Below are 26,831 nucleotides of genomic sequence, written 5' to 3'. Positions count from 1 at the left end.
CACAGCCGCAACTTTCATGTGCTGGATACTTCAGAAACCCCCCCTCCAGCACCGCCGGCTCCCACTTTTCCCTCAGTTTCTCTTTTTGCTGTTCCAACTTTACCTCTTTTTGCCACATCTCTCTCTCCATCTCTCTCTCTCTCTCTCTCTCCTTATACTTCTTCTCACACTCTAGCTCTGTTCAAAAACCCAGTGAGCTGCCTCGTTGCCTACTTAGGCAGCATCCTAATCCTCACAGATTCTCATAAGTGAACATATTATACATTAGCAGTACCTCCACACATCACATACATGGGAGGCAATTGATTTTGGTTACACTTTATTTCGATGTTCTGTTTTACTAACTATAAGTAACTTTGCAACTACAGTACATCTCAGAGTATTAGTAGACTGTTAGGCTAGGGTTAGGTGTTAGGGTTAGTAGAATAAGTTGAGACGTACTTGCAGAGTTACTTAAGTGTCTGTTAGGGAGAAGAAAAATAAAGTGTTAGCAGATATTAAGCAGACAGTCTACTAATACTCTAATAAGAGTTAGTTGACATGTAATTGATGTCTCAAGTGGACCATCAAAATAAAGTGTTACCTTGATTTCAATGGAGTTTGCCTTTAGCAAACAAAGTGATTAGTTAATAAGCATAAAAAGACAGTACATGCAGATATTAGTTGAAATACGGTAGATTTGTATTTTTAGAATAGCATCTCTCCTGCTTTCTCTACCATTTTGGATTTATTTTTTCACTGTGCTCATCAGTGCATTCTGGGATTGCCATCTCCACAGTGGACACATACAATGCAGTCTTTGAATATGGATTGAATGGGGTAGATTAGTAGGTTGCATACTTGAGTTACATATACAGTACATTACCGTTCAAAAGTTTAAAAAGTAAGTTTTGAAATAAGTTTCTCACCAAAATTGAAATATTATTACAATTTAAAATAACTGTTTTCTATTAAAATATTTTTTTAAATAGATTTTTTCCCTGTAATTTCAAAGTTGAATTTTGTATTATTCAAGTCTTCAGTGTCACATGATCCTTCAGTTCGAAACAGTTGTGCTGCTTAATGTTTTTGTGGAAACCTTTTTTTTTTTTTTCAGAATTTTTTGATAAACCGAAAGTTCAAAAGAAGAGCATTTATTTGAAATAGAATATTTTGTAATATTGCAAACGTCTTTACTGTCACTTTTGATCAATTTAATGCGTCCTTGCTAAATAAAAAGTATTATTTATTTTTATTTATTTTTTATCATCCTGACCCCAAACTTTTGAATGGTAGCGTACATTTTAAAACTTCACGTCTGGAAAACAGCACACTAGGTTTTGAAACGCAGCTTCTGTTTGTCTTTATCCTCTCCTCCTTCATTTCACAGTTTCTCTGGCTTTGGATGGCTACAAAAGGCCACTCCTGTTCAGACAGTTGTGGAATATTTCCGTGGTGGTTTTGGTTTGTTTTGGGCTCTGTGTGGCGTGATCTTGGCTCCCTCGTCTCTGCTGTTCTTTCGGGCCCATCATCACAGCAGGTCCTGCTCGCCAGTAACATCACATGACCTTCTCAAGTGGGCTGCCTCTCGCCACATCAAGGGCACACCCCAAAAAACTGCTCACCGATACTGTCAGCCCTCATCTGCATCGCCTGTGTTTTATTGATATCATTTATATATTTTACCCAGGATGACTCTGTGTGAACCCCTGCTGGATGCCTGAGGCTCGCTGGCACAGAGGAAGATGTGTTCGCAGGAGCTTGGAGAGATGCCCGCTCTGCATAATGCTGGTGGATGGAGTTGCATGTGCTCATAAAGCTGAGTGTAGAAAGGCTTCAAAACCACTCACAGCTTTTGAGACAGGAAGAGCAGAGACCTCCAGTCCACTATGGTTTTACTGCCGGCTCTTGTATCCACAAATAAGCACTAATGTAGATGGGGGGATGGGTCATGATGGTTGGCTAGTTTATTTGGATTTGTTTTCTTCTTTTTTAGTTTTTTTAGGTGCTTCTATCAGTGCTTTAATTAGAAAACTGTACATAAGCTGTAACAGTTTGCATGGTAAAAAGTGCTCAGGAAAGTTGCGTCTTTAATCTCTTTTAAAGAGGACCTATTATGCCATTTTTCAAAGTCTTGATTTTGTTTTTGCTCTCTACTAGAATAGGTTTTCACGCTGGAATGTTCAAAAACATTATTTTTGCATTGTTGCAGCTCCTCTTTTCCCAGTCTGTCAGTATCGCTCTGTTTAGTTCCTGTTTCTATGAAGCTCCTCCTTCTGAGAAGCACAATGTGCTCTGATTGGTCGGCTGGATCGGTGTGTTGTGATCAAGGTTATAATTGTTAACGAAACCGAACGAAAAAACGAAAACTAGGTGGGAAAAAACATTGTCGTTAACTGAAATAAAAATAAAAACGAGGCATTACAAAAAAACGATAACTAACTAAATCTGTAATGTGTGTTTGGCAAAACTAACTAAAATAAAATTATAGAGTAAATGTCCTTAGTTTTCGTCTTTGTCGAGGTCTTTAATTTTTTAACGCTATTTAAAACACGCAGCGTATTCGTTCAGCTGCATTTCCTTTCCCTGCTCTCCCTCCGTCTCTGTCACTCACATGCGCACGCACACACACACACACACAGCCCCTCCCCTCCGTGCACACCGCGAGTGTTCGTTCGACATTGAAAGCAAGTTCGCGAAAGGTTATATCTCTATCTCGTGAACACCTTTACACAATCACACATTAAAAAGTGGTATAAAAATATTTTTAATTCTGAATATAATTTTGTCAGTGTGTTAATGTCGACCCGAGAAGCGATTGCGCCTTCTTTAGAAAGTTAACTAGTCGCAAGTTTGAGGTAAAATGCACTTTTTGGTTGTGGTTGTCGATGTCAAAACACTATATAAGCTGTGATTCAAATATTAAATAATGTTATGTCATTTTTTTACTTTTACACTGAATGTTTGCTGCTTCAGTCCAGATGAGTAGGCTATTGACTGTATATGATAAATTTAGTATAGGGTGTGAAAATTGTACAGCTGTGGCATTTGTATAGGGTAAAAGTGAACAGTTGGATCAACTTAAAAAAATTACTTCAATTGGTAACACCTAAAGAAATGAAGTTTTCTCAACTTAAATTATCACGTTTTATCGTGAAAAACGTGATAATTTAAGTTGAGAAAACTTCATTTCTTTAGGTGTTACCAATTGAAGTAATTTTTTTAAGTTGATCCAACTGTTCACTTTTTACAGTGAAGATGTATAGATTGTTGGTACAGCGTGTGGATTTTGTAAGAGGTAAAGGAATTTTAATGGGGTGTGAATTTTTTTCTAAAATTGTATGATGTTTTTGTTGAGTTATTATTACACAATACTTGACCTTTTTGAATCTTGCCCCTGACAAATAACCCAAATTACAAAAAAAGACTAAAACTAACACTAAAACTAATAAAAACTAAACTAAAACTAAAACTAAGCATTTTCAAAAAATAAAAAATAAACTAAACTGGCAAACCCACTTTAAAAACTAATTAAAACTAAACTGAATTTGAAAACAAAAAGTCAAAACGAAATAAAAATAAAACCGAATGAAAAATGCAAAACTATAATAACCCTGGTTGTGATTGATCAACCGCTTCCAGCGTGTTTCGGAAATGTGACGCCACCTTACCACAACTGCTACTTTCTACACACTACTAATGCAACTTTCAGAGAGTAATATAAAGTCGTTTAAGCAATCCACTGACTAGACCATTTTGAAATGATGTAGTAGCACTAACTGTAGGCCAAAAGTGAAGGTCTATAGGATTTATTTAGGAATTAATGGGTTAGTTCACCCAAAAATTTACATTCTGTCATTTACTCACCCTCATGTTGTTCCAAACCTGCAAGAGTGTCTTTCTTCTGTTGAACACGAAAGAAGATATTTTGAAGAATGTTGGTAGCCAGACAATTGACGGTAGCCATTGACTTCCATAGTATTTTTTTTTTCCTACTATGGAAGTCAATGGACTGTCAGGTTACCAACATTCTTCAATATCTTCTTTTCCGTTCAACAAAAGAAAGAAACTCAAACAGGTTTGGAACAACTTGAGGGTATTTTGGTGAAATATCCCTTTAAGTGTATGCAGTCAAAAGTGGAATTATGTAAGTTTGTGGAGCAATCTGAATATGAGAGCATGTTGACTAAATTGAAAAGTTGATGTTTTAGAACTTTGAGGAGGAACAAATTCACTTTTATAAGTGCACTACCAAATCAAATGAAAGTATAAAGTATAGAATTGCATTTCATCCATTTTTGCTAAGAATACTATTCATTCATATTGACTGGGACACGGCCGTTCTTTCCTCTTGTCCGAAGGTAAAAGAGAGAGATCAAACTACTCGCATTCACTGGCTTCTCCTCCATTGTTCTCTGAAACGGAGATATGGTATTACAAGGCCTGTGCCAGTAACCGCAGAGTGACAAAATCCGTGGGGTGCAGTTTGGGAAAAAAAAAAGAGGTAGGGAGCGAAGGATGCTGGTGGAAGACAGAGGAGTGCATCTGGAGCTGATAAGCTTTGCTGAGAACCACATGATTGTGGTGCTTCAGGAGGAGGCGGCAGTGAATGTACTGTCTGTTACACAGTCATCTGCTCCCTGACAAATGGCTCCGACTTTTTTTTCCTCCTCTTTTCCCTTTCGGCCCGCAAAAAAAGGGGGCAACAAAGGAGGGAGTGTTCCTCATGCCAAGGTTAGTCTTGTGGATTATCCCATACTGAACCATTCCCATTGATATTATTATGTCCGAAGCACTTAGTCCCAATGAAACCAGGAAGGTGTTGTGGGATTGTGTTTTCACTTGCATTTTACGACTTCCATCAGAGCTTTGGGTTGTTAGACGTCAAGCTAAGCTTGTAATGTAAAATATTCTCAATTAAATCAGTCGGTGAAATGACTAAATTGACAAAATGGATGAAATAGTGAAATTAGGTGGGGACAACACACAGGAAGCTTCCTAATATTGACTGTACCAAGTCGTTACCATGATTGGTCATGATACTATTGTATACTTTGAATTAACTTGAGTACCAAGTAAATTTGGCACATTAAATGATAATCCGTATTCTTTTCACTTAATAATTCTGCCACAATACTTTTTGTTCTACGGAGCCCCCCTAGTCCCACTTTGTCAAAAAAAAAAATATATAACTATCTTGTGGCCTCAAGATAGTAACTCGTGGCCTCAAGATAGTAACTCGTGGCCTCAAGATAGTAACTCGTGGCCTCAAGATACTAACTCGTGGCCTCAAGATAGTAACTCGTGGCCTCAAGATAGTAACTCGTGGCCTCAAGATAGTATCTCGTGGCCTCAAGATAGTAACTCGTGGCCTCAAGATAGTATCTCGTGGCCTCAAGATAGTATCTCGTGGCCTCAAGATAGTAACTCGTGGCCTCAAGATAGTAACTCGTGGCCTCAAGATACTAACTCGTGGCCTCAAGATAGTAACGCCTCAAGATAGTAACTCGTGGCCTCAAGATAGTAACTCGTGGCCTCAAGATAGTAACTTGTGGCCTCAAGATAGTATCTCGTGGCCTCAAGATAGTAACTCGTGGCCTCAAGATAGTAACTCGTGGCCTCAAGATACTAACTCGTGGCCTCAAGATAGTAACGCCTCAAGATAGTAACTCGTGGCCTCAAGATACTATCTCGTGGCCTCAAGATAGTAACTCGTGGCCTCAAGATCTTGAGGCCACGAGTTACTATCTTGAGGCCACGAGATAGTATCTTGAGGCCACGAGTTACTATCTTGAGGCCACGAGATAGCTATAATAATTTTTTTGACAAAGTGGGACTAGGGGGGCTCCGTATTGTTCAGTGTAATGTAGACAAAAGATGTTTCCCAACTTCCCTTGAACAAACTAAAACCTGAAATGGATTTATCGCATTGCAATTCCACTACAGAACTGAAAAGATCACAGCCAACAGTTGTATAGGACAAAGTGAGCTAATTCCAGTAGCAAAAGCTTGCATGTGGAGAATGTGTTTGTGGGCTTCCAGTAAAACTGAAGAGGTGATTTCAGAATCCATACGTTGAAGATAGACGGATCTTAACTTGCGCTCTCCATATGGTGTGAATATACAGCCTTTTCATCCAGTTTCCTCTCAGCGTCTTGCGCCTTTGCCATGTTTAGATTATGACTTTAAAGAGAGTTCAAATACTTGTCATATTTCTCTGCGCTTCGTTATGGAGCAAAAGGTCTCTGTGGATTTTTGTGGTTACAGTAATGAGGGAAGAATACATCTGATGTTTTATAAACTGAGATTGCCCTATGACATGTTATTCATCATTAAAGGCCCGTTCACATCGTGTCAGAATTGTCCAGTGCATTGAACTTTGTGGAGTGAAGCGAGGACTACAGCGCTACCCCATAGCAAGGCATTGTCATCCAGTGCTCAAATTCCAAACTATTTGGGGTTTTTGGGGTTTGACCTCTTCGACCTTTTCAAAAAAGATATACTTTGGACCTACAGAATGTAAGTTTGTGATTTTACACACATGATTTTGCCATCAAGAAACTGTCATACATTATGTATGCCTCCATTTTTTTGCCTTAATCTCTTTTTATATAATTTATATTTACCTTACTGTTTGATATATTTTTTAAATATTTTCTCATGCTTAATTTAATAACATTTCAGTGTTTGTTTTGTATGACTTCCAATGAAACATTAATTAAATTATTTTGGGATTAAAAAAAGATCCAGTATTGCCAAGGAGTCATGTGTATTTTTAGTTTTATTATAGTTTTATTAATATTTTCATTTTAATTTTTATATTTTTGAATTTAAGATGAATTCTTAGTAATTTTGTTATGTGCTTTTTATCATTTTATTCGTTTCTTTGTTTATTTAAAATATTTATATTTAGGTTTAATTTATTTTTATTTCAGATTTAGTTTATTTACAGTTAATAATTTTAGTGCTTCATATTGCCAATGCAACGTTTCAAATTTTTTTCAACTAATATTTATATTTGATTTAATTTCAGCTTTATTTCAATTAACAGAAATGTTTTTGGTCACACTTTAGATTAGGGTCCAATTCTCAGTATCAACTAACTATTAACTACGACTTTTGCCTCAATAAACTCTAAATTACTAGTTACGGTAGTTAAGTTTAGGTATTGGGTAGAATATGGTCATGCAGAATAAGACATTTATATATGCTTTATAAGTACTAATAAACAGCCAATATCCTAGTAATATGCATGCTAATAAGCCCTAAACTAAAGTGTTACCATGTTATTAATAGTTTTAGTTTTAGTTAGAAATAATAACCCTGCCACGAGTAGGTCAGACTGGTTGTTGTCCAAAGACAGTAAAGTTTTGTAAAGATTGAACAGATACATTTACACAAATCAGCTTATCCAATCAAAATGAATCTGTTCTGCTATAGAATTAGCATGTTTAGGAACAGACAGCGGAGGGATCGAGACTGTCGTCAGAGGTTGCTGCAGGACAGGGATGAGACCGTACCACAGCAGACGAGTCTGATAAAAACAGTGGTGTGCGGAGAGAGGCCAGAGAAGCCTGTGATTGGCTGTTGGCTGGACTGCTCTCCTGAGCTGAAGTTTCAGGTTACGATACTTCATTAAGTCTCTGATTAATGGCTTCATAGTGGAGTTATTACCCTCTTGTTGTGGTGACCCCAGCTCATGTTCATTAGCCCAGTAATGAAGCGCTGGTCTGGGGAGCGTGTCCCTGACACATGACTATAGGAGAGAGAGAAAGAGACTTGGTTCAGAGGTCGGCTTGTGGCTCTGATTGAAATAGCCGTGTATTTAAGCAGCAATGTTCCCCTGTCTCTGTGTTAGTATTCAGGTCTGACTGATCGTTAATCACCGAACAGAGATCCTTTTCCAGCGGTACTGGCAATCAGACTAATCAAGACTTGAGTGAAACTTTTCAACCTCTTAAAAGATACTAATCAATTTATTACCTGAAATGTTGGCTTTTGATGTCCAATGATTGTATTATTGCAGCCGGTGTAGTAACTTGCAATTATCTGCTTTCTATTTTATTTCTACCATAATACTGTAGTTAGGGGTGGGAATCATAATAAATTAGAAGCTAATACATATAAATCAGTTCTTGCAAAAGGTGACCACTCTAAAAAATGCTGGGTTGTTTAAACCCAACTTTGGGTCAGACATGGACAAACCCAAACGTTGGGTTAAAAATTTAATTTGAAAATTTAACCCAACGGCTAGGTTTGTCCATATTTGACCCAAAATTGGGTTGAAACAACCCAGCATTTTTTAGATTTGTTCGGCAGCTATTCATAGTCTTTTTAGAGGCAGCATAAATGCAATCCAAATATTGGCTTTAACTGTATTAAATAATACTAAACAAACAAAAATGTCATTTATAAAATACCACTGATTACAGGACATGTAATGTGTATCTTAAACTACGTATGTTACAATATGAACAACCAGTCAGTGGCTATACTGATTTAAGTCTCATGAGTAAGTTGTAAGCTCTATGTGTTTGATTCACTATGAAGAACCAAATCATTCACTGTAATTTGTTTGTGAATCAGTTGGAATACACTTATGCTGTATGGTTTTGATTCACTCGACTACATTGGTCACTCTATATTTTTGATTCACCAAAACAAACTCGCTCAAAAGAGTAATTTGTTCATGAATCGTTTGGATTTACCCTGGGTGTGTGCTGTATGGTTTTGATTCACTATAAAGAACTGGTTCAAAAGAGTCAATTGTTTGAGAACCGTTTGGATTTGGAATACCCAGGTTGTGATGTTTGGTTTTGACTCCTGTATTTAAAGTTCCTGTATTCTGTATTCAGAAACAGCTCAAGAGTCGTTCGGGAATCGGGCTACATTAATCACTGATTGCACTCTGTATGTTTTGCGCTGTAGATTAAGTAGCAGTGTTGCAACACCGCTGAAAAACAGTTCCAGGAGTATTTGTTTTAAAGAACTCGCGAGTCGGCATGAAACAGAAGTTGCGATTGTCTTTTCTTCCTTATTGTGATGTCTATCCAAGTAAAACGGCTTCTCGAACAAGAAAAAATGTGGGGCGGGACTTGGTTTTGTCCATGGGGAATTGATTGAATGGTTGTGGTTTGCTATTGGTCAATCTCATGTGAGTGACAGGTTGCCCCGCCCTCGTGTCGGTCAACACATCATCAGAGAAGAGAAGAGATGTCCCTGCAAGAGGGAGGGAAAGTTATTTTGATTAAAGATTACAAGGGCATGTGAATGTAAAAAAAATAATGATGTATGAATTCAAAGTAATTTTGAGAATTATGATTTCATGGTGACTTTAACGAAACATAACGTCATTCATTTCTGGTATGTAAATGAAGGGAATAATTTCTGAAAATAACCGGTTCTCTGTATTTGTGTAGTATTTCTCCATCAGGCCGCAGTCAATCACACAATCAGTCAAATAATCTCCCGTCCAACCATCAAACGCTTTTGTCTTAATGCGTTTAAACTTTAAACCAGATTTGCCTGCGTGTCCTGAGTGTAAATAAACTCAACTCGCCTTTATTTTTACCCCTCCAGCTTAGTTTATTTTGAGTCCTTTTAAAAAACCACCTCACATGTGAAGCTGCTCCCGAAGCCTCTTAGAAGCTGTATTTTTTTAGAGGGGGAAACGAATGAAAGAAAAGAGAAGCGTGTTTTCTTTTTCTCTGGTTTGTTTTCCAGTCACTTTAAAATGAACTCTGTGTGCATGACGGCGAGGCCGCAGATGGTGCGGTGCATGAAGGGAGACAGTCCTAGTCTTTGCTTTACCGACGACTGGAGAGCGCAATGAAAACACGCTTTTTTACACTTCTGTCCCGCCCGCCGCTGTCACATCACCACGAAAAGGGCAGTTTTGCAAGTAAAACAAAATATGGTTGTCTCCTTGCTGTCAGTAATTGGTCTCCTGAGATAATTGGGAAGGCCGCTGCGGAGAATTTTGTGTGAAAATATGTAAGCGTTAGGGCACGTTTCATGTGACAGGCACTGAAGAGGAACCGAAAACTCAATAAAAGTGAAGATGGAGGGAAAGGCTGTCACAACAAAAGCCAGCGCTTTTCGCTCTAGTGCACTCTGTTTATGATGCTGTAATATAAAACTGCTGTTCCCACAATCCTTAGCATAGTTTGGTACTCTGCCCACCTTTCCTTCATCATCACCTTCATCATTCTCTCTTTCCTTTGTCTTTTTGTCCTAAAGATTTTGCCTTGTCTTGTCCTTTCCAGTCTCCAGTGGTGTCGGTGGGTTTTGCCCGGTTTCATCCTAACCTGTTGGTGGGTGGCACATACTCGGGGCAGATTGTTCTCTGGGACAACAGAAGTCACAGAAGAACGCCGGTTCAGAGGACTCCCCTGTCCGCTGCAGCGCATACAGTAAGAACACTACAGATAACTTAAAGTGCCCCATCATGCTTTTTCGAATATTTCCTTTCATGCAGCATGCAATTTGTGAATGTAAAAGGTCTGCAAAGTTTTAAAGATCAAAGTGCACAATAAATGGAGTTATTGTCTAGAAATTGATTCATTTGCATAATGCCAGCCTATGGTCTTCATTGGCTGCCTGTGAAAAACGTCTACTTTGCCCCGCCCTCAAACACTGTAGTTGTAGCTGAGGCCTGGAAGAGATTGGTTTGTATTGTCGACATGTCAAGAAGACGCTGCAAAAGCAAATACACTTTACATGCGCGCAAAGCATGAGGGTTTCGTTCAGACTGCAGGCAAATGTGGCCCAAATCCGATTGTTTTGCTCACATGTGACTCAGATCTGTTTTTGTCATGACAGTGTAAACGGCACAAGCCACATCTGATCTTTTCAATTCCGATTTGTGCCACTTCCATATGTGGTGCTAATCTGATACAGGTCAGATGTTTTACAATGCGACCGCAGTCTGAACGGTCATATCGGAATTCATGAGACTTCTAACATCACTCTAGAGCAACATTCGGCACAATTCTGAACTCACGGGAGTCACTTCAATGATTTGACATACCTGCAGTTATCAAGACAGTTGCGAAAGGTAGTGAGTGAATGACAGTGATGTGTCAGAGCTCATAAATATTACAGTGACAGCTCTATTTACAAGCGAAACATGAGGGCTCGTATCATAAATGTTTAAAAACTATGTTTTTTTATATTGCCTACGCATAAATTCTACAGATCACACTTAAAATATACACATAATCACTTACTTTAATATTCTCCACGTTTACTTCAGTATGACAGCGTGCTGCGTGACGTCTTTTTATCGTTCTTTTGCGCATTCGGGTCAGTCGAGGACCATGATCTGTTCACACTGGAATCTGATATTGGCCACATTTCAAACAACAATGTTAACACCCATACAAAAAAAAAATTGCATTGTGAACGTAGACTATTTGATATGGTAAAACTGATGTCATTATTAGTTTGTATCACTGAGTATCAAGCACTGAGGAAGCCTCCGGAGCTGAAATTCAGATATGGTAATTGGCATTTTGTTTACAATACGCGCTGTAAGCGGTCGACCAATAACAACAGACTGGGCCGTCTGACCAATCAGAGCAGAGTAGACTCTCGGAAAGGAGGGGCTTAGAGAGACTGAATCTTCAAACAAACTGTTTTCAGGCTCTTTGAGAAATGAGGTGATGTGCAATGTATATTATGAGAAAATTAAAGTGTTTTTTGATCTTGGATGCATGTTAACCTATTATAGGAGACCTCTAAAACAAAAATTAGGATCCTTTAAAATAGCATACTTGGGGCAATTTAAAGTTAAGACCAAAGTGTTGTGAAAGAGTCATATTCTGTGGAACACAGAATGAGATATTATATCAGAATATCCAAGCCGCTCTATTCCATACACTGAATGTAAATGGTGAACACAACTGTCAAGCAAGATTTTCATTAAGTAACGACTTAAATCTTAGTCTGTATGGCATGAATATTCCTAAAAACATCTCCTTTTGAGTTGCACAGGAGAAAGAATATCTTACTGGTTTGGAACAGTATGAGGGTCAGTAAATTCTGACTGAATTTTCATTTTGGGTGGACTATCCCTTTAATCGGACATAATGCTGGGACTGGGAGCAATCACCCCTCAACATTTTCCTGACCTCGTCTTCTCTCTGAGCAAAAGTCTACCCAGGGCTAGACTCCGTCTGTCAGCACAGTCAGGCTCAATGAGCCCCATCTAACTCCTTGTCATGCAATAAAGACAGTACAGCCTAGTAGCAGAGAAAAGGGACGTCCATAGACCCTTATTGTGCTCAGCTGCCACACACACGGCCCCTGAATGCCATACATGCTGAGGGTTTAAACTCCCGTGCCCTCAATAATGAAAGCCTATGTCCCGACCGCCGTCTCACCACTCCACCGGCTCATCTGAAAGAGCCCATTGTTGGTCAAAAAACAAAATCAAATTGACGGCAATAACGACATAATGGATTCACACAATCAACTGTATTTGCAGACGGGCAGATGCCCGAGCCATGTTAGTTCACAGGCTAGGTATTGTGTCTGTGTACACATTCAGTTCATAGCTTTAATTTTGCAACATGATTGCTGGCCGTACAGTAGTATTCTTCACCCGTTATTCAAATATATTTGTTTAAATTGTTACAGATTTTGTAAGCATATTGCATAGTTGTACTTGGAGTCAATAGCTTTTTTTTTGTGAGAATGCAATGAAACATGCCCAATTGTGCAACGTAATTCTTGGCCAGGCTGTCATACAAAGAAATGATGAACACATGCAAAAACAAAAGAACCAGCAAAATATAAATACCTGTTATGTTGTTGTCAATGTATGCTCTTTTTTATTTTATTTTATTTTTTATAGTAAAATAAAACCTGTAGCTGTAGTTTGCCTTTGTTGCCAAATCATTTTCTTAGATAAATACCTTAACCAAGTTTAGTGTTTTGTTCTTCCCTCATATTTATAATATAAAAAAAAAAAATGAAATATTTTCCTCATATTTTGATGGTTTAATCAAACTTGTAGGGTCAACAAATATCCACTGCAGACATCACTTTTGGCCACTACTACTGTATACGAATTTGTATGTGACATACTGTTTCTTCTCAAAGCACCCAGTGTACTGCGTCAATGTGGTCGGCACCCAGAACGCCAACAACCTGATCACGGTGTCCACAGATGGACGTATGTGTTCCTGGAGCCTGGATATGCTGTCACAGCCTCAGGTCAGTTCTGGCACATCTGATCAACACCTGAAACTCTACCAGCATCCATCACACCTGTATAAAAATCTGCTTGCTCATTTGTAGGAGAGCATGGAGCTTGTTTATAACAAGTCAAAGCCAGTGGCTGTGACTGGGATGGCCTTTCCCACTGGAGACGTCAATAATTATATAGTTGGCAGTGAGGAGGGGACAGTGTATACAGCGTCCAGACACGGCAGGTGAGTGGCACACACACGCATGCATTTGACACACTGTCCATGATAACCCTTTAGGCTAGTTAAACAATAACTATAATGATAACTATATTAGTGTCCACACCAACACATTATATGTTCTGTTTATTCTAAGCGCACGCTCCAGTTATGTGTCTGTCGCTTTAAATGCTCGAGCTCTTTAAAGCAGGCTGGATTCTAATTGGCTGTCAGTGTTTTTTTCATTCATCAGCTGGAAAAAATAGATCTGAAAGTGATTCCAACGATGTTGTTTCTCTGTGCTGTTATCATTGTAGTTGTGGTGTGAACTGCTATTCTTTAAAAAAATTTAGAACTATATCTTTATTGTTATTGTCATAGTTCGGGTGATCCAATCATAAGTGGTCAGAGATAAATGAAATATAAATAAACAATCACTTAAACCAAATTCAGAGGTTGTCGGAAACACACGTGGCCACATTTTCTGATCACGTTTGGAGTGATATTCGTCCCAGACAGCAGCGAAGGACCGCCTACTCACCTGTCAATCAAAACAAGGGTTCTAATCTTTGCTTTCCGATCAAATCATTTGGAAAAGCATGTACAAAAGTCTGGGGTCGGTAATATTTTTTAACGTTTTTGAAAGAATTATATGCTTACCGAGACAAAGATCAAAAATACAGTAAAAACAGTAAATTTGTGGAATATTATTACAATTTAATATACCTTTATATATATTTTAAAATGTAATTTATTCCTGTGATGCAAAGCTGAATTTTCAGCATCATTACTCCAGTCTTCAGTGTCACATGATCCTTCAGAAATGCTGATTTGATGCTAAAGAAACATTTCTTATTATAATTAATGTTGAAAACAATTGTTAATATTCAATGTTTTTTACTTAATACTGAAAAAAATATATAATAGGTCAAAATCTTTGATGAATGGAGAGTTGAAAAGAACAGCATTTATTTGAAATATAAATCTTACGTAACATCATAAATGTCTTTACTACCTATTGAAACTTGCTGAATAAAACCCCAAACTTTTGAGCAGTAAAGTACATATACATGCAGTAGACTTACATCAGGTGTATAGAGGGCCTTAATGGTTACTTCTATTTGTTTTTGACCATCGCTTTGTGTTGCTCCACAGTAAAGCTGGCATCTGTGAGATGTTTGAGGGCCATCAGGGGCCAGTGACAGGCATCAGTTGTCACAGTGCTGTGGGCCCTGTCGATTTCTCACACCTCTTTGTCACCTCTTCTTTCGACTGGACTGTAAAATTGTGGAGCACAAAGGTAAGACAGAGTATCCTCTACACCTCTTGAGCATCATCAGAGTACCTCACTCTGTTGACACCACACACTGCAAGATATTCTAAACAAATGATGCATGACTAACCATCCGTTTTAATGAGACACATTGCCGGCTCATGGACCGGAATGAGTCACCGTTCAAACATTTACCAGTGTATCATTAATGAATTCATTCAAGAGTCTGACATTTTGTAGCACTTCTGTTAATTCACTGATATTATAATATTTAAACATGCAAATATTTAAACCATGTCATTCTAACAGCATGTTTGAGGTTTTTGTACGCTCAGAAAGTACAAAATTAATATTGAAATGTCTCGTCAGATAGTTATCATTTTCTTAATTGTCCATTTATCCATATTGTTGTTGAAAATCAAAATTTACTTTAAAAAAAGTTAAATTATGTAAGATAACATGAATAGTTTAGGGTCCAGTCCTCACTATTAACTAGTTGCTTATTAGCATGCATATTAATAGGATATTGGCTGTTTATTAGTACTTATAAAGCACATATTAATGCCTTATTCTGCATGACCATATTCTTCATCTTTTAATCCCACCCAATACTTTAAACTTAACTACCTTACTAACTATTAATTAGCAGCAATTAGGAGTTTATTGAGGCAAAAGTCATAGTTAATAGTTAGTTGATACTGAGAATTGGACCCTAATCTAAAGTGTGACCATATTTATTTATTAAATGCATTTTTTGTGTATGAAACCCTAATATTTAACGTACTAACCAGGCTAATTCAACATTAATGCAGGCTTTTATAAAGTGCATTTTAAGCCCTGCTTTGTTCACGAGGACAGTATCTTGGCGGTGTCTCGTACATACAAGTAAATCCGTTCTGTGTCCAAAGCTTCGAGACCACTGGACAGTGGCTTTTTGCCTTGAGCTTAATCTGCAAGTTCAGAAATGAATGATTGAGTCTCTTGATTGGGGTTCAAACCACATGGACCAAAGAGATTGAGCAAGAGCGGGCTGGGGTGGGAGACGTATGGACATGGTTGTGCTCACAGATACTGCAATCTGTGTCTGGAGATACTGGCTCAGATCACATTAACCACAGAGTGAGGGAAGCTTGAAGGCCAAGTATGAATAAAAGATGGATGTAGGAGGAATGTTAGGGGAGGAGAGAGGCACAAATAATAACAAAAAAGAAAAGTGGAATAGCTTGATGAAGAGATATCAATGACACAACCCTGGTTGGAATTGAAAGTATAAGTAGCAGTAAAGGGAATAGTTTGTCCAAAAATGAAAATGCTCATACTCATACTTCCAAACCTGTATGACTTTCATTTCTGTGTGGAACACAAATTGGGAAATGTAAAAAATGTTTTGGTCTTTTCCAGTGCAATTACAATAATTGGGACTGAAGCTTTCGAGCTTTAAAAAGGGCTATAAAAGTGCTCTGAATGTCTTGTTTGTTATATTTAAAGTCAGAATACAGATTTGTGTGAGAAACAGACCAAACATGAAGTAATTTACAGGTTCTGGACAACAGTATGATGTGTAAATGATGACAGAATTTCTTGTTACAAAAGATTTCTCATTCAAATAAACGCTGTTCATCAAAGAATCCTGAAAATAAATCTTGGTTTCCACAAAATTATTAACTGTTTTCAACATTGATAATATTCAGAAATGTTTCTTAAGCAGCAAATCATCATATTAGAATGATTTCTGAAGGATCATGTGACACTGACGACTGGAGTAATGATGCTGAACATTCAGCTTCGATCACAGGAATACATTACATTTTAAAATATATTAACAAAAAACATTTAAAAATCTTACCGACCACAAACACAGTGTACATTTTGTGAGAACCGTCCCTTTAAAACGAGTTAACGAGGAGTTAAAAAGCAGAAAAGGCCAAACAAGCTGAAGTAGATGGAGGACACGGGTCATTTAACAGGGAAAGCGGCACATCTACTGCCTCAGGCCCTGCGAGGGTTAATACAGCTGAGCTTCATGAATGAGAGCTACAGTATACGTATCACGTTCTCACACTCGTCGCTATCTACGTGCACAAGCGTACGTAAAGTGCCGAGCTTCCCGAAACCACAACATACCGTCCTGTCTCTCTAACTTATGCTCCATGCATTTTCTCTACAAATCTTACACTTTGTGCATTCTGACAGATATTAAAACATTCCTGGGATGTTATGGATGTGCATGTGTTATTTTTTGGGGACGGGGGAATTCCATCCCCTTTGAGGAGAGCCGCAGGAATGCAGGCCTGTCTCTTTCTCCTGTGTGTGGTTGTTGAGCACACCTTAGCTTGGATCCGAGCCTCCACACATTCTCAGTCACATGCAATAATGCCAATTTCAAATGACACATGGCTTCCTATTTTTAGACACTGACGACTGTTTGTCATTTTATGTTATAAAAATGGAATATTTCATGTTTTTTTTAAAGTTGCAAGACACAATATTGGAATATAATATTCGGAATATTTTGTTATATGAATATCTGAGCATGCAATATATCAAAAGAAAGAACAGACCCTCTGCTTTTAAACTAAATCCATAAAATTAACCCATGACTGGAACTCTTAAAATGTCCTATGAAGCATCTGACAAAACCTTTTAAGGTTCTACATAGAACCTTTTCTTCTAATAGTGTTTAAGGAAAAACCATTGGTGTGTTTTCTGCCAAAGACTGCTCGGAAAACCCTCCTTGTGCCCTAATTTGTGTCCTTAAGTGCCCATGGCGAGCCCTTGATGACTTTTCGATCTGCATGGCGGCCCTCATCCAGGTCTGGGATGGTGGTGACACGAATATGCACCATTTACAGTGAGTACAAGTACTAAACCCCATCACTAGATCTCTACAGAGGCATCAGAGAGGTCATCGACTGAATGAGAGTCTGAGGAGTGCGCACATCACGCTCTGTTAGAGGGAAAAAAATGCTCTGCAAACTGATCTGTGGTCCTCGGGGAGCGCAGAATCTGCACTGGCGCCTTCAGGATTTGGATTTGTGGCCGTGGATCCTGTGGATCAGATCGACTGTTGAGCGTAGTTAAACTTCTAATTGGACCTCTACTGGTTTGATCATAACATAAGTAAATAACAAAATTACCATAGCGGCATATGACATACTCAATGTGAAATGGAAACCACCATTCATTTCATACTGGATTTTTGCATGGGTTTCCTCAAAGCCTTAGTTTTATTTGCATCAAATGAAATATGCTCTCTATGCTATATATGTTTTTGTCGGCATGCATTGCATGCAATGACAAGCTCAGCATTTTTCTGTAACCGTTGAAGAATTGGTTGTTTTCACTCAAATTGTGTTCGGTCAATATTTAATAAAAATAAAAATCTACTTTTTTACTGTTATATACTTCAGAAAAAGTATATTAATAGTGTGATTTTACGGCTGCTGTACTATTGGTGGTCATTTGCACTAATGATCAAAAGTTTCTTTTTTTAAAGTCTTTTATGTTCACCAATGCTGGTGAAAAACATTAATATTATGAAATATTATTACAATATAAAATAACTGTTTTTTTTATTTGAATATACTTTAAAATGTAACTTATTCCTGTGATCAAATCAGAATTTTCAGCATCATTACTCCAGTCTTCAGTGTCACATGATCCTTCAGAAATCATTCTAATATGATTTGCTGCTTAAGAAACATCATAATATGATCAATATCTTATCAAACAGCTTACTATTTTCAGGATTCTTTGATGAATAGAAAATAAACAGCATTTATTTGAAATAGAAAACTTTTGTAACATAAAGGGCCCTATCTTGCACCCAGCGCAATTGACTTTGTACACCGACGCATGTATCATTCCTATTTTGCACCCGCGCACAGCGGACTTTTCCCTCCACAGACGCACGCCAGTAAATTAGGAAATGAACTTGCGCTCCCGGGGGCGGTTCAGCGTGTGTTCCGGCGCAAACGTTCCCTGATGCTATTTTGCAGGTTTAGAAAACAATTCCGCCACAGAACAGGAAAAACCTAGTCTAAAGTCAGTGGCGCGTTGCGCATGTTATTCATATGCTATTTTAAGGGCGCATGCTTGGCCATAATCAATGTAGCATGTGCACAACGTGCATGCACTTTGATTATCTCATCTACACAGAAGCAGCAGTTTTCATTTTTGCAAATCATACATTATTACAAGGAAAAATATTAACACACGAGGGAAATCATTGTTGTGTCCATGAAGATGTGAAAAATAGGCATAAATCTAGCTTACACATTTACCCAAATTATCATACGCCTGTTTAACCGAAGCTAATTTGGGTGGGTTTCTCCATCCCCAATGTCACTTCTCTGTGTTTTACGGCCCTGACGAGAACGTCGGTCTCCTCGGCTGTGAACCGCTCCTGGTGTGCGCCTGGCAAATCCGCCGTTATAATAGCAATCCGCCATGGAACAAGCACGCCTGCTCTTAAAGGGAATGTGAGATGTCGCTCTGATTGGTTTATTTCACGTTACGCCCAAACCACACCTATGAATAATGAAGCTACTTCAGACCAACCCATTTTAGATTTGCGTCGGGCGCCCGCCGTCATCGGGCGCCCGAGATCCGCCCACAAAGTTACTTGCGTTTCGCGCTTGATACTTGCGTTTCAGATCGTTAAAATAGGGCCCCAAAAATGTCTTAACTGTCACTTTTGATCAATTTAATGCATCCGCAAAAAAAAAAAAAAAAGCTTTGTTATTCATTCATTCATATTTAAAGTTTTGTGTATGTTTTTAATTATCTTCATCATTTTCCACACTTTTTATGATTGTACCATTGTACCAGATTGTGTTTATTTTGAAAGAATGAAACAGATTGCACATGTGTGTGTTGGAGTCAGGTCACATTCTTCAGCGTGTCTCTCTGAGGTTCATTATCGAGCTGTGGTCCGCCCAGCTGTCTCCCTCGTACCTGTTCGGAATGCATCTCTCTCTCTCTCTCTCTCTCTCTCTCTCTCTCTCTCTCTCCTTTATTCTCTTTTCTTCTATGCCACAGACAGCTGTTACACTTAGGTTACAGTACACCTTGGAGAGACTTTCATCTAGTGTTTTTTTATGACACTGCTTGAATGTGCAAAGGTTTTAATTAGCCCAATCCCAGACAGGCCCCAGGGCTGCAGCAGCGCCACTCTGTCTACTGCCTATGCCACTCTCTCATTCTCTCAATCTGCCTCTCTCTCGCCCTCTTCCTGTTCCCTCACAAGCCCACCACCTTCTTGCTTGTCCTGTTTGCCCTCTGTTTATTTCGCCTCTTTTTTTCTCCTGTCGTGTCCCCCTCAGCAAAACAAGCCGCTGTACTCGTTCGAGGATAACGCAGACTACGTCTATGATGTGATGTGGTCGCCCGTGCACCCCTCGCTCTTCGCCGCCGTGGACGGCATGGGTCGTCTGGATCTGTGGAACTTGAACAACGACACCGAGGTGAGGTAACGCTCTCGGTCTGGTCCCCCAGATCACGCCAGGCCAAAAGATGCATCAAAACAACAACAAGTTCCTTTCTGTATGGGCGTCTCCCCACAGGCCGCCTTTAAATCAGCTTTCTGACAGCTCCTCACCAACAGCTCGCACAACAATCCAGCGACGTTCCTTTCCACACACACATAGTCTGCAAGCTGAAGGCTAATTACTCCGATGTGTGCGGATTCCTCCCTCTCCACCATTCCAGAGTCATTGAGTTCCCATGGGCAATGGCCCAGCCGAGCGGTTTAACCTGGTCCTCTAGGGCCACCGTCCCTCAAGACCTTCACTGACAATCACTTATGTTTTTCAATATTTTTCTAAATGTTCCTAAAACAAGACACATTTACTCGGGAAGAAAAAATTGTGTGTATGGGATTCTTTATAAAACTAGGGTTTTAAAGAACACTTTATGCCAAAAAAGGCTCTAGATAAGGAGAAACATCTTAAATACTTGCATAATACTTTCATGCTTAACAGGTTATTTCAGTTCTTTTTAGTGATAAAGTATTTTTTCAAGCTGCTTAATTCATAACATGAAACATTCATAAAACTAAATTAATTAATTAAGACTAAATCCATAAAACGATCCCATGATGGGAATCCCTAAAATGTTCTATATATGATGTTCCTGGCAGAATATTTATATGATAATTATATGAATTGTAGAAATATATTAAAGACATACTGTATATGATAAATATATATATATACTATATGCACACCACATATGATTCATATAATTAATTGTATTAATATTTTATGAAAATATATATAAATGTATTAATATTTTACTCCACTGGAATTTCTTTTAATCTTGTTCCCTGTATACTTTAATATACAATTAATTTGATTATATGAAAATAAACTATTAAAATATAAGTATATGAAAAAAAAACATTTTATTAAAAAATATATATAAAAAAAGAATATTCAAGATATATTCTCTGTAAACAAAAAAATTGCCTTTGAATAAAAAAATTTAAAAAAACATTAAAAAAATAAATAAAATTTTCAAAAAATAATAATAATTGTATAAGTACATAATAATAATTGTATAAGGACTTTTTCTAAGGATGTATATATCAGATGAAAACAAGGCAAAAACAAGACATAAATGCTGATTTTGGTTTGCGGACTCTGTAGAATGATGAGGTCATATTACCTGTCATATCCAGCAGCGTTTATCACTGATAATGGAGGCTCATTGCACATCACATGTTCTGATGTTGTTATATGTGACAGTTGACTTACTGCGACATGGACCGTTCACACAATACGTCAGTCCGTAATGTTGGCCACGCCGGCCCCTGAGGCCACGGCTCAGAAGTGTTACATCTGTCCTGTCAGATGAGCTCTGTCCACTGAGGAATACACACCCTCTTTAATTACACACTCACCCAATCTCTCTCTCTCTCTCTCCATGTGTGTTTGGTGGAAGGTAACCAACAACTAGCTCACTGATTGTAAATCATATATGGTAAAGTCAACTTGAAATCAGAACTGACCCTGAATGATGCTTGGAAAATTTGTATCTTTTATTTGACAAAATTGCCTTCTTTTTTAACCAAGCCCTCTTATTTTTCCATCCAGCTATCATATAGAAACCACTTTTCATGCTCCTGTCGCATTTTATTATATAAAATCAATCCCATCTTATATATTTTTATTTTCAATATCCTGTTTAACTCCGGTAAAATAGTCAAATACAAATGTAAAATGGGTTGCAAACACCATTTCACGTTGATTTAAAGTCTTTGGCGAATGGGGACGAAACGTGAGATGAATTCGATCCCACATCTGCTTTTATAACCACTAGGCCACTGTACTTCGGTACTTCGATATATACCATGGTAATGAATGATTACCATGATGCACCGCTATTGAAATTCTGGCTCATTCTGATAAGCCAATAATTATTTGAACCTACTGGCCAATAACCAATATTAAAACTCTAAATTCTAAAATTCACAATATTATAATGTATGTGGGAAAAATGTGTAATTATTTTGCTAATGATTACATTTAACAGTGTTAATAAATTAATAGTGTTTTTAAAGCTTAACTTTAGATGTCAGCAGAATTAGTGTAAGTGCAATATCAAATATTGGTCAATATCAGCCAATTTTTGATATTTCCCCTGCTTTCCTCTAATGTTGGCCGATATTCGACATGCTACCAATATACACTCTTGGAAAAAAAAGGTTGAATGGGATTCTATACAGAACTCGAGAGTTCGTGACTCGATTTTAAAGAGCCAAAAAGGGAAAATGATTGCATAATACTATCATGTTTAATCGGTTATTATGTTTACAAGCTGTTTAATTAATAAAAGTTGATAAAAATTTAAAAATGAATAACAAAAAAAAGTAATTAAAACAAAATCAATAAAATTATCCTTTGATGGAACCCCTAAAAGGTTCTATATATAAAGCTTTAAGGTTGAAACAATTATTTTCTTACTCATATATTTGTCTTGATTTCCAGTACCAATATCTAATCATTCTTAAGTCAAGATACATTTACTTTAGAAACAAAATTGTGACTTTAAAGTGACTTTTTAACTTTAAACTTTTTTTTTTTTTTTAAAGGTCAATGGGGTCAGAAAAATAATCTAGTTTTCCCTTTGAATTAAGTTTTTTTTTTTTTTTTTTTTTAAACAGGACTTAATATTTTATGTCAATTCTATTGCTAAGTATTGGTACTGGAAATCAAGACAAAAATACTGAGTAAGAAAATCTTTTTTTGCAGTGTGTATTGTGCATTCTTATTTATTTATTTATGTAATGTGGTATTTACAAAGAATTGATGTCCATTTCTATAAATAAAAACATGGTAATGGTTCTATTAGTTTTGAAAAATGTGTAAATTTGGCCTTTCGTGTCATATCAGTAACCTTTGACCTTGACCTATGTAACTTGTGCCCCTTCTCTGTCCTGTTGCCTATTCCAGCGTCAACAGCTTGTTTGGTCTGTTGAGGAGAGATAATGAAAGAGTGTGTGTTGCCTCAAGAACAATGCGTGTTATCCAAAACACCAGGAGCCCCCAGTGCTGACGCACACACCGACACATACGTAAACAGCCAAAGATCTTGTGCCAGAAAGCAGCCAACAGTTCTCCATTGTCAACTTATAAAGAAATTCACCCTTAACACCATTAACAGACTGCGGGCTCGCCTGCTTCCAATTTACGCGAAGAGAAGCTTGCAGCCAATTGAACCTTGCAGTTGACTCTCGGAGGAAGCTGCTCGCTAATAGCTCTCAGGCTGTGGTTAGCCTGTTCTGAAGCGAGGAAGCTTTTGTATTAGCCAGCGTACAGCTCCCATCTTTGCTGACAACATGTGTCGGGCCAGTCTTAACTGTCATAAGTAATAGGCAGAAATCAACCTCACACACACGCGCACAAACAGAGCCTGTGTATCGCTTTAATGTGTGCGGCGCAACTATTCACGATGATTTATGAAATCATTAAAAGCGCTCGTAGCTTTTCCAGCAGAGCGGCGGATTCGTCTCTTCTTCCTATTAGAGCTCAGCTTCGACTATCCTAACAACATCATTTGATGTTTGATGAGTTATAATATCCAATAAGAGTTAATGCACAAACTGAAGGCACGGTTTCCGAAGGGAAATTCGACAATTTTATAATACTCTTGTTATAATTTATTGTATTTATCTTTATTCTTCCTTGAATTTGGAAATTGGAGGTGTCAAATTTTTCTACAAGAATAACAGGTTGATATTTTGGGGTTTTAAAGGCGAGCACATCAGGGGCTATACAATATACAAAGTATCATTTGTGTCATTTTTATTAATATTTTGGATAAATAGGCTATAGAGTTAGAATTTTGTAAATTACATTTTTAGATATGTGATATTTTTTAAAAAGATAATGTTTCGTAGCACTCAGTTATGTTTTGTTTTCCTGAATTTGTAGGCAGTTAGCTGTAAATATTTACATTATACAATTACAAAATTACACCCGTCAAGTTTTCAGATCACCAAATATGATTACAAATTGATACATTTGGCAGTGAAACATAATATACCGGTCGAACGTTTGGGGTCAATACGTTTCATTTTTGTTTTGTTTTTTAAAGAAATTATTACTTTGATTCAGCAAGGAAGCATTAAATCAATCAAAAGTGACAGTGAGGGCAATTTTAATAATGTAATAAAATATTTCTATTTCACATAAATGCTGTTCTTTTTAACTTTCTACTCTTTAAAGACTCTTGAAAAGAACAAAAGTCTTAATATAAGCAGCACAACTGTGTTCAACATTGATAATAGTCAGAAATGTTTCTGAAGGATCATGTGACACTGAAGACTGGAGTAATGATGCTGAAAATCCAGCTTTGATCATAGGAATAAATTACATTTTAAAATACATTATAATAAAAAAAGTTCTTTTAAATTGTAACAATATTGCACAATATTTTGGGTCAAATAAATGCAGCATAAGAGACTTTTGAAATCAAACTTTTGAGCGGTACATTATACCTAAGAACTGTGAGAGAGCATCATTCACACACTGTGTGTTCGATATATCGCTGTATTTGATTGGAGGTGTGTGTGTGTGTGTGTGTGTGTGTGTGTGTGTAGGTTCCCAGTGCCAGCGTGACCATCGAGGGCTCCCCCGCTCTGAACCGCGTGCGATGGGCCGCCGGGGGCAAAGAGGTCGCCGTGGGAGACTCCGAGGGCCGCGTGTGGATATACGACGTCGGAGAGGTATGAATCTAATGAAAAGAATGTGTGAAATTACTGTTATTATTAGGATTCTTTCAGCCCGTACAGGAGCTTCACGAACATGGATGCGGAATGAAAGTGGAAGTGAAACTGAATCTCTCCGAGCTGGGTCTGCATGTTTACCGAGCCTCTCTGAACGGATAGCTTGTTATTGTTTGAATCTTTTATTTTAAGGCCGTCTCCACATGAATGAGTCTCCGCCACAGAGCAGCAAAACCACGAGGACTCCCATGTTCACCATGTTGTTTTCGGGCTCCGGGTTTGGCCTCTCCTCATGTGTGGGGCAGTGCTAATCTTAGCGCAGTGTATTGTGGTAATTGGAGAGTGCGTCGGTGGAGCATGTGGGCTCCTTGGGCTGATGATAATGGTGGGTCATCAATAAAATGAAGTGAAGGAAAGTTGAAGGGTTTCGGTGGAACGGGGGCTTATTTACCAAAAGCCCTCGACATGGGCCCGTTCAGCAGAGGCCGTCACCAACATGAACAGCACCACTTCTGACGACTGCCAAGTCCCTTTGTGTTATATTTAGTAGACTGTGTTCAATATTTGCTTTGGATCACCACCGCATGTTTTCGCCCCGCTTGAGTCGCATTGCGTAAAGTTCAGATGTCATTTTGAAGTTAAAAAGGTTTTGTTCTTCAACCGCGGGTCGTCCCCTGTAACAGAGGGGTTTTTAAGGCTACAGATATCCTGTCTTTACAGTCTTTCTTTGCTGTAGTTCTAGCGGACCATAGAAGAAGACAGTTTTATGACTGTCTGTTGTAGTGCCTCTTGTGGCAAAGCAAAGAGAGTCGCGTTATGAATTCTGTTCAGATATTTCAGGGTGTTGCTTTGCATATTATGTTTCAGACCTGACTCTGTTACTGCAGTTCAGTGATTTACTCTTTTCCGACCAGAATGAATTTATGATTTAAAATTAGTTTTGTTTCTTTTTTGAAGAAACAAGCCCAATTTGACATCTCTTTAAATCTTATTAAAACCTAAGTTGTTTAACATCATTTATTATTATAACATTAGTTAATGCATTGACTAACTAACAATGCGCAATATGTATTACAGCATTTATTAACCTGTGTTAATGTTAGTTCATAAAAATGTTCATTTTCATGTTGGTTCACAACTAATGTTAACAGATACAACTTTTGATTTCCACAATTTATTAGTAAATGTTGAGATTAACATTAATTAATATGAATAAGTCCTGTAGAAGTATTGTTTAGTGTTCGTTCATGTTAACTACTACAGTTAACTAATGTTAACAAATGAAAAGTGTTACTGAAAAAAATATATTTTAAAATAACTGCTTTACTTATTAATATTCAAATAACTTTTGTCTGCAAAATCAAAATCATGTGCTCCAACCAACCTGCAGAAAAAAAAAAATGTATATCATAGAAAGATTATAATGATATCATAGAAAGGGCCCCATCAGACCATAATGGTGTTAAGTGTTAAAGGTGCTCTAAGTGATGTCACGCGTTTTTTAGGCTGAAACATTTTTTGTCACGTACAGCAAACATCTCCTCACTATCGCTAGCCGCCTGTCCCCTGAACACACTGTAAATAAACGCGGTCTCTGTAGACAGCCCAGGCTTCACAAACGGCAACAAAAACAAACTGGCCCAGCCTGGACCACGAAACATAACAAACAGTGTTCCAGCCAATAACCGACAAGAATGATGTGGGGGTGGGGGTTGGGGGGTTAGTGCGCGTGCACATGAAGGGGGGTGTGGGGAGTGGAGGAGAGAGAAGAAGTTAGCTAGAGGAGAGATGTCCTAGACAACGGCAACGACTAACGTTAGAATTATATTCTCTTGAATTTTGATATGGCCAACAACGGACGGTGTTCCGATGAACAAATAGCAAAGAATAGGGAAAAGGAGAAGGAACGCGCAAAGTATTTACATCGGGGGAGGGGACGGGA

At 37.9% G+C, this 26,831-nt stretch overlaps 1 protein-coding gene across 3 annotated transcripts in view; it reads left to right on the top strand.

Moving 5' to 3' along the window:
* dync1i1a (dynein cytoplasmic 1 intermediate chain 1a) overlaps nucleotides 1–26,831 on the top strand; it is a 68,295-nt gene that overhangs the window by 38,409 nt on the left and 3,055 nt on the right. For all 3 annotated transcript variants that reach the window (XM_084423777.1, XM_084423775.1, XM_084423776.1), the window contains 6 exons: nucleotides 10,245–10,391; nucleotides 13,084–13,197; nucleotides 13,282–13,415; nucleotides 14,544–14,688; nucleotides 19,986–20,126; nucleotides 24,764–24,889. In XM_084423777.1, coding sequence (XP_084279903.1) covers nucleotides 10,245–10,391; nucleotides 13,084–13,197; nucleotides 13,282–13,415; nucleotides 14,544–14,688; nucleotides 19,986–20,126; nucleotides 24,764–24,889 — 807 coding nt within the window. The remainder of the gene's footprint in view (nucleotides 1–10,244; nucleotides 10,392–13,083; nucleotides 13,198–13,281; nucleotides 13,416–14,543; nucleotides 14,689–19,985; nucleotides 20,127–24,763; nucleotides 24,890–26,831) is intronic.

This window comes from Rutilus rutilus (assembly GCF_951802725.1).
Source record: "Rutilus rutilus genome assembly, chromosome: 11".
Classification (NCBI taxonomy): domain Eukaryota; kingdom Metazoa; phylum Chordata; class Actinopteri; order Cypriniformes; family Leuciscidae; genus Rutilus; species Rutilus rutilus.
Note: the sequence above shows the minus strand (reverse complement) of the source record. Positions and strands in the feature narration are given on the sequence as shown.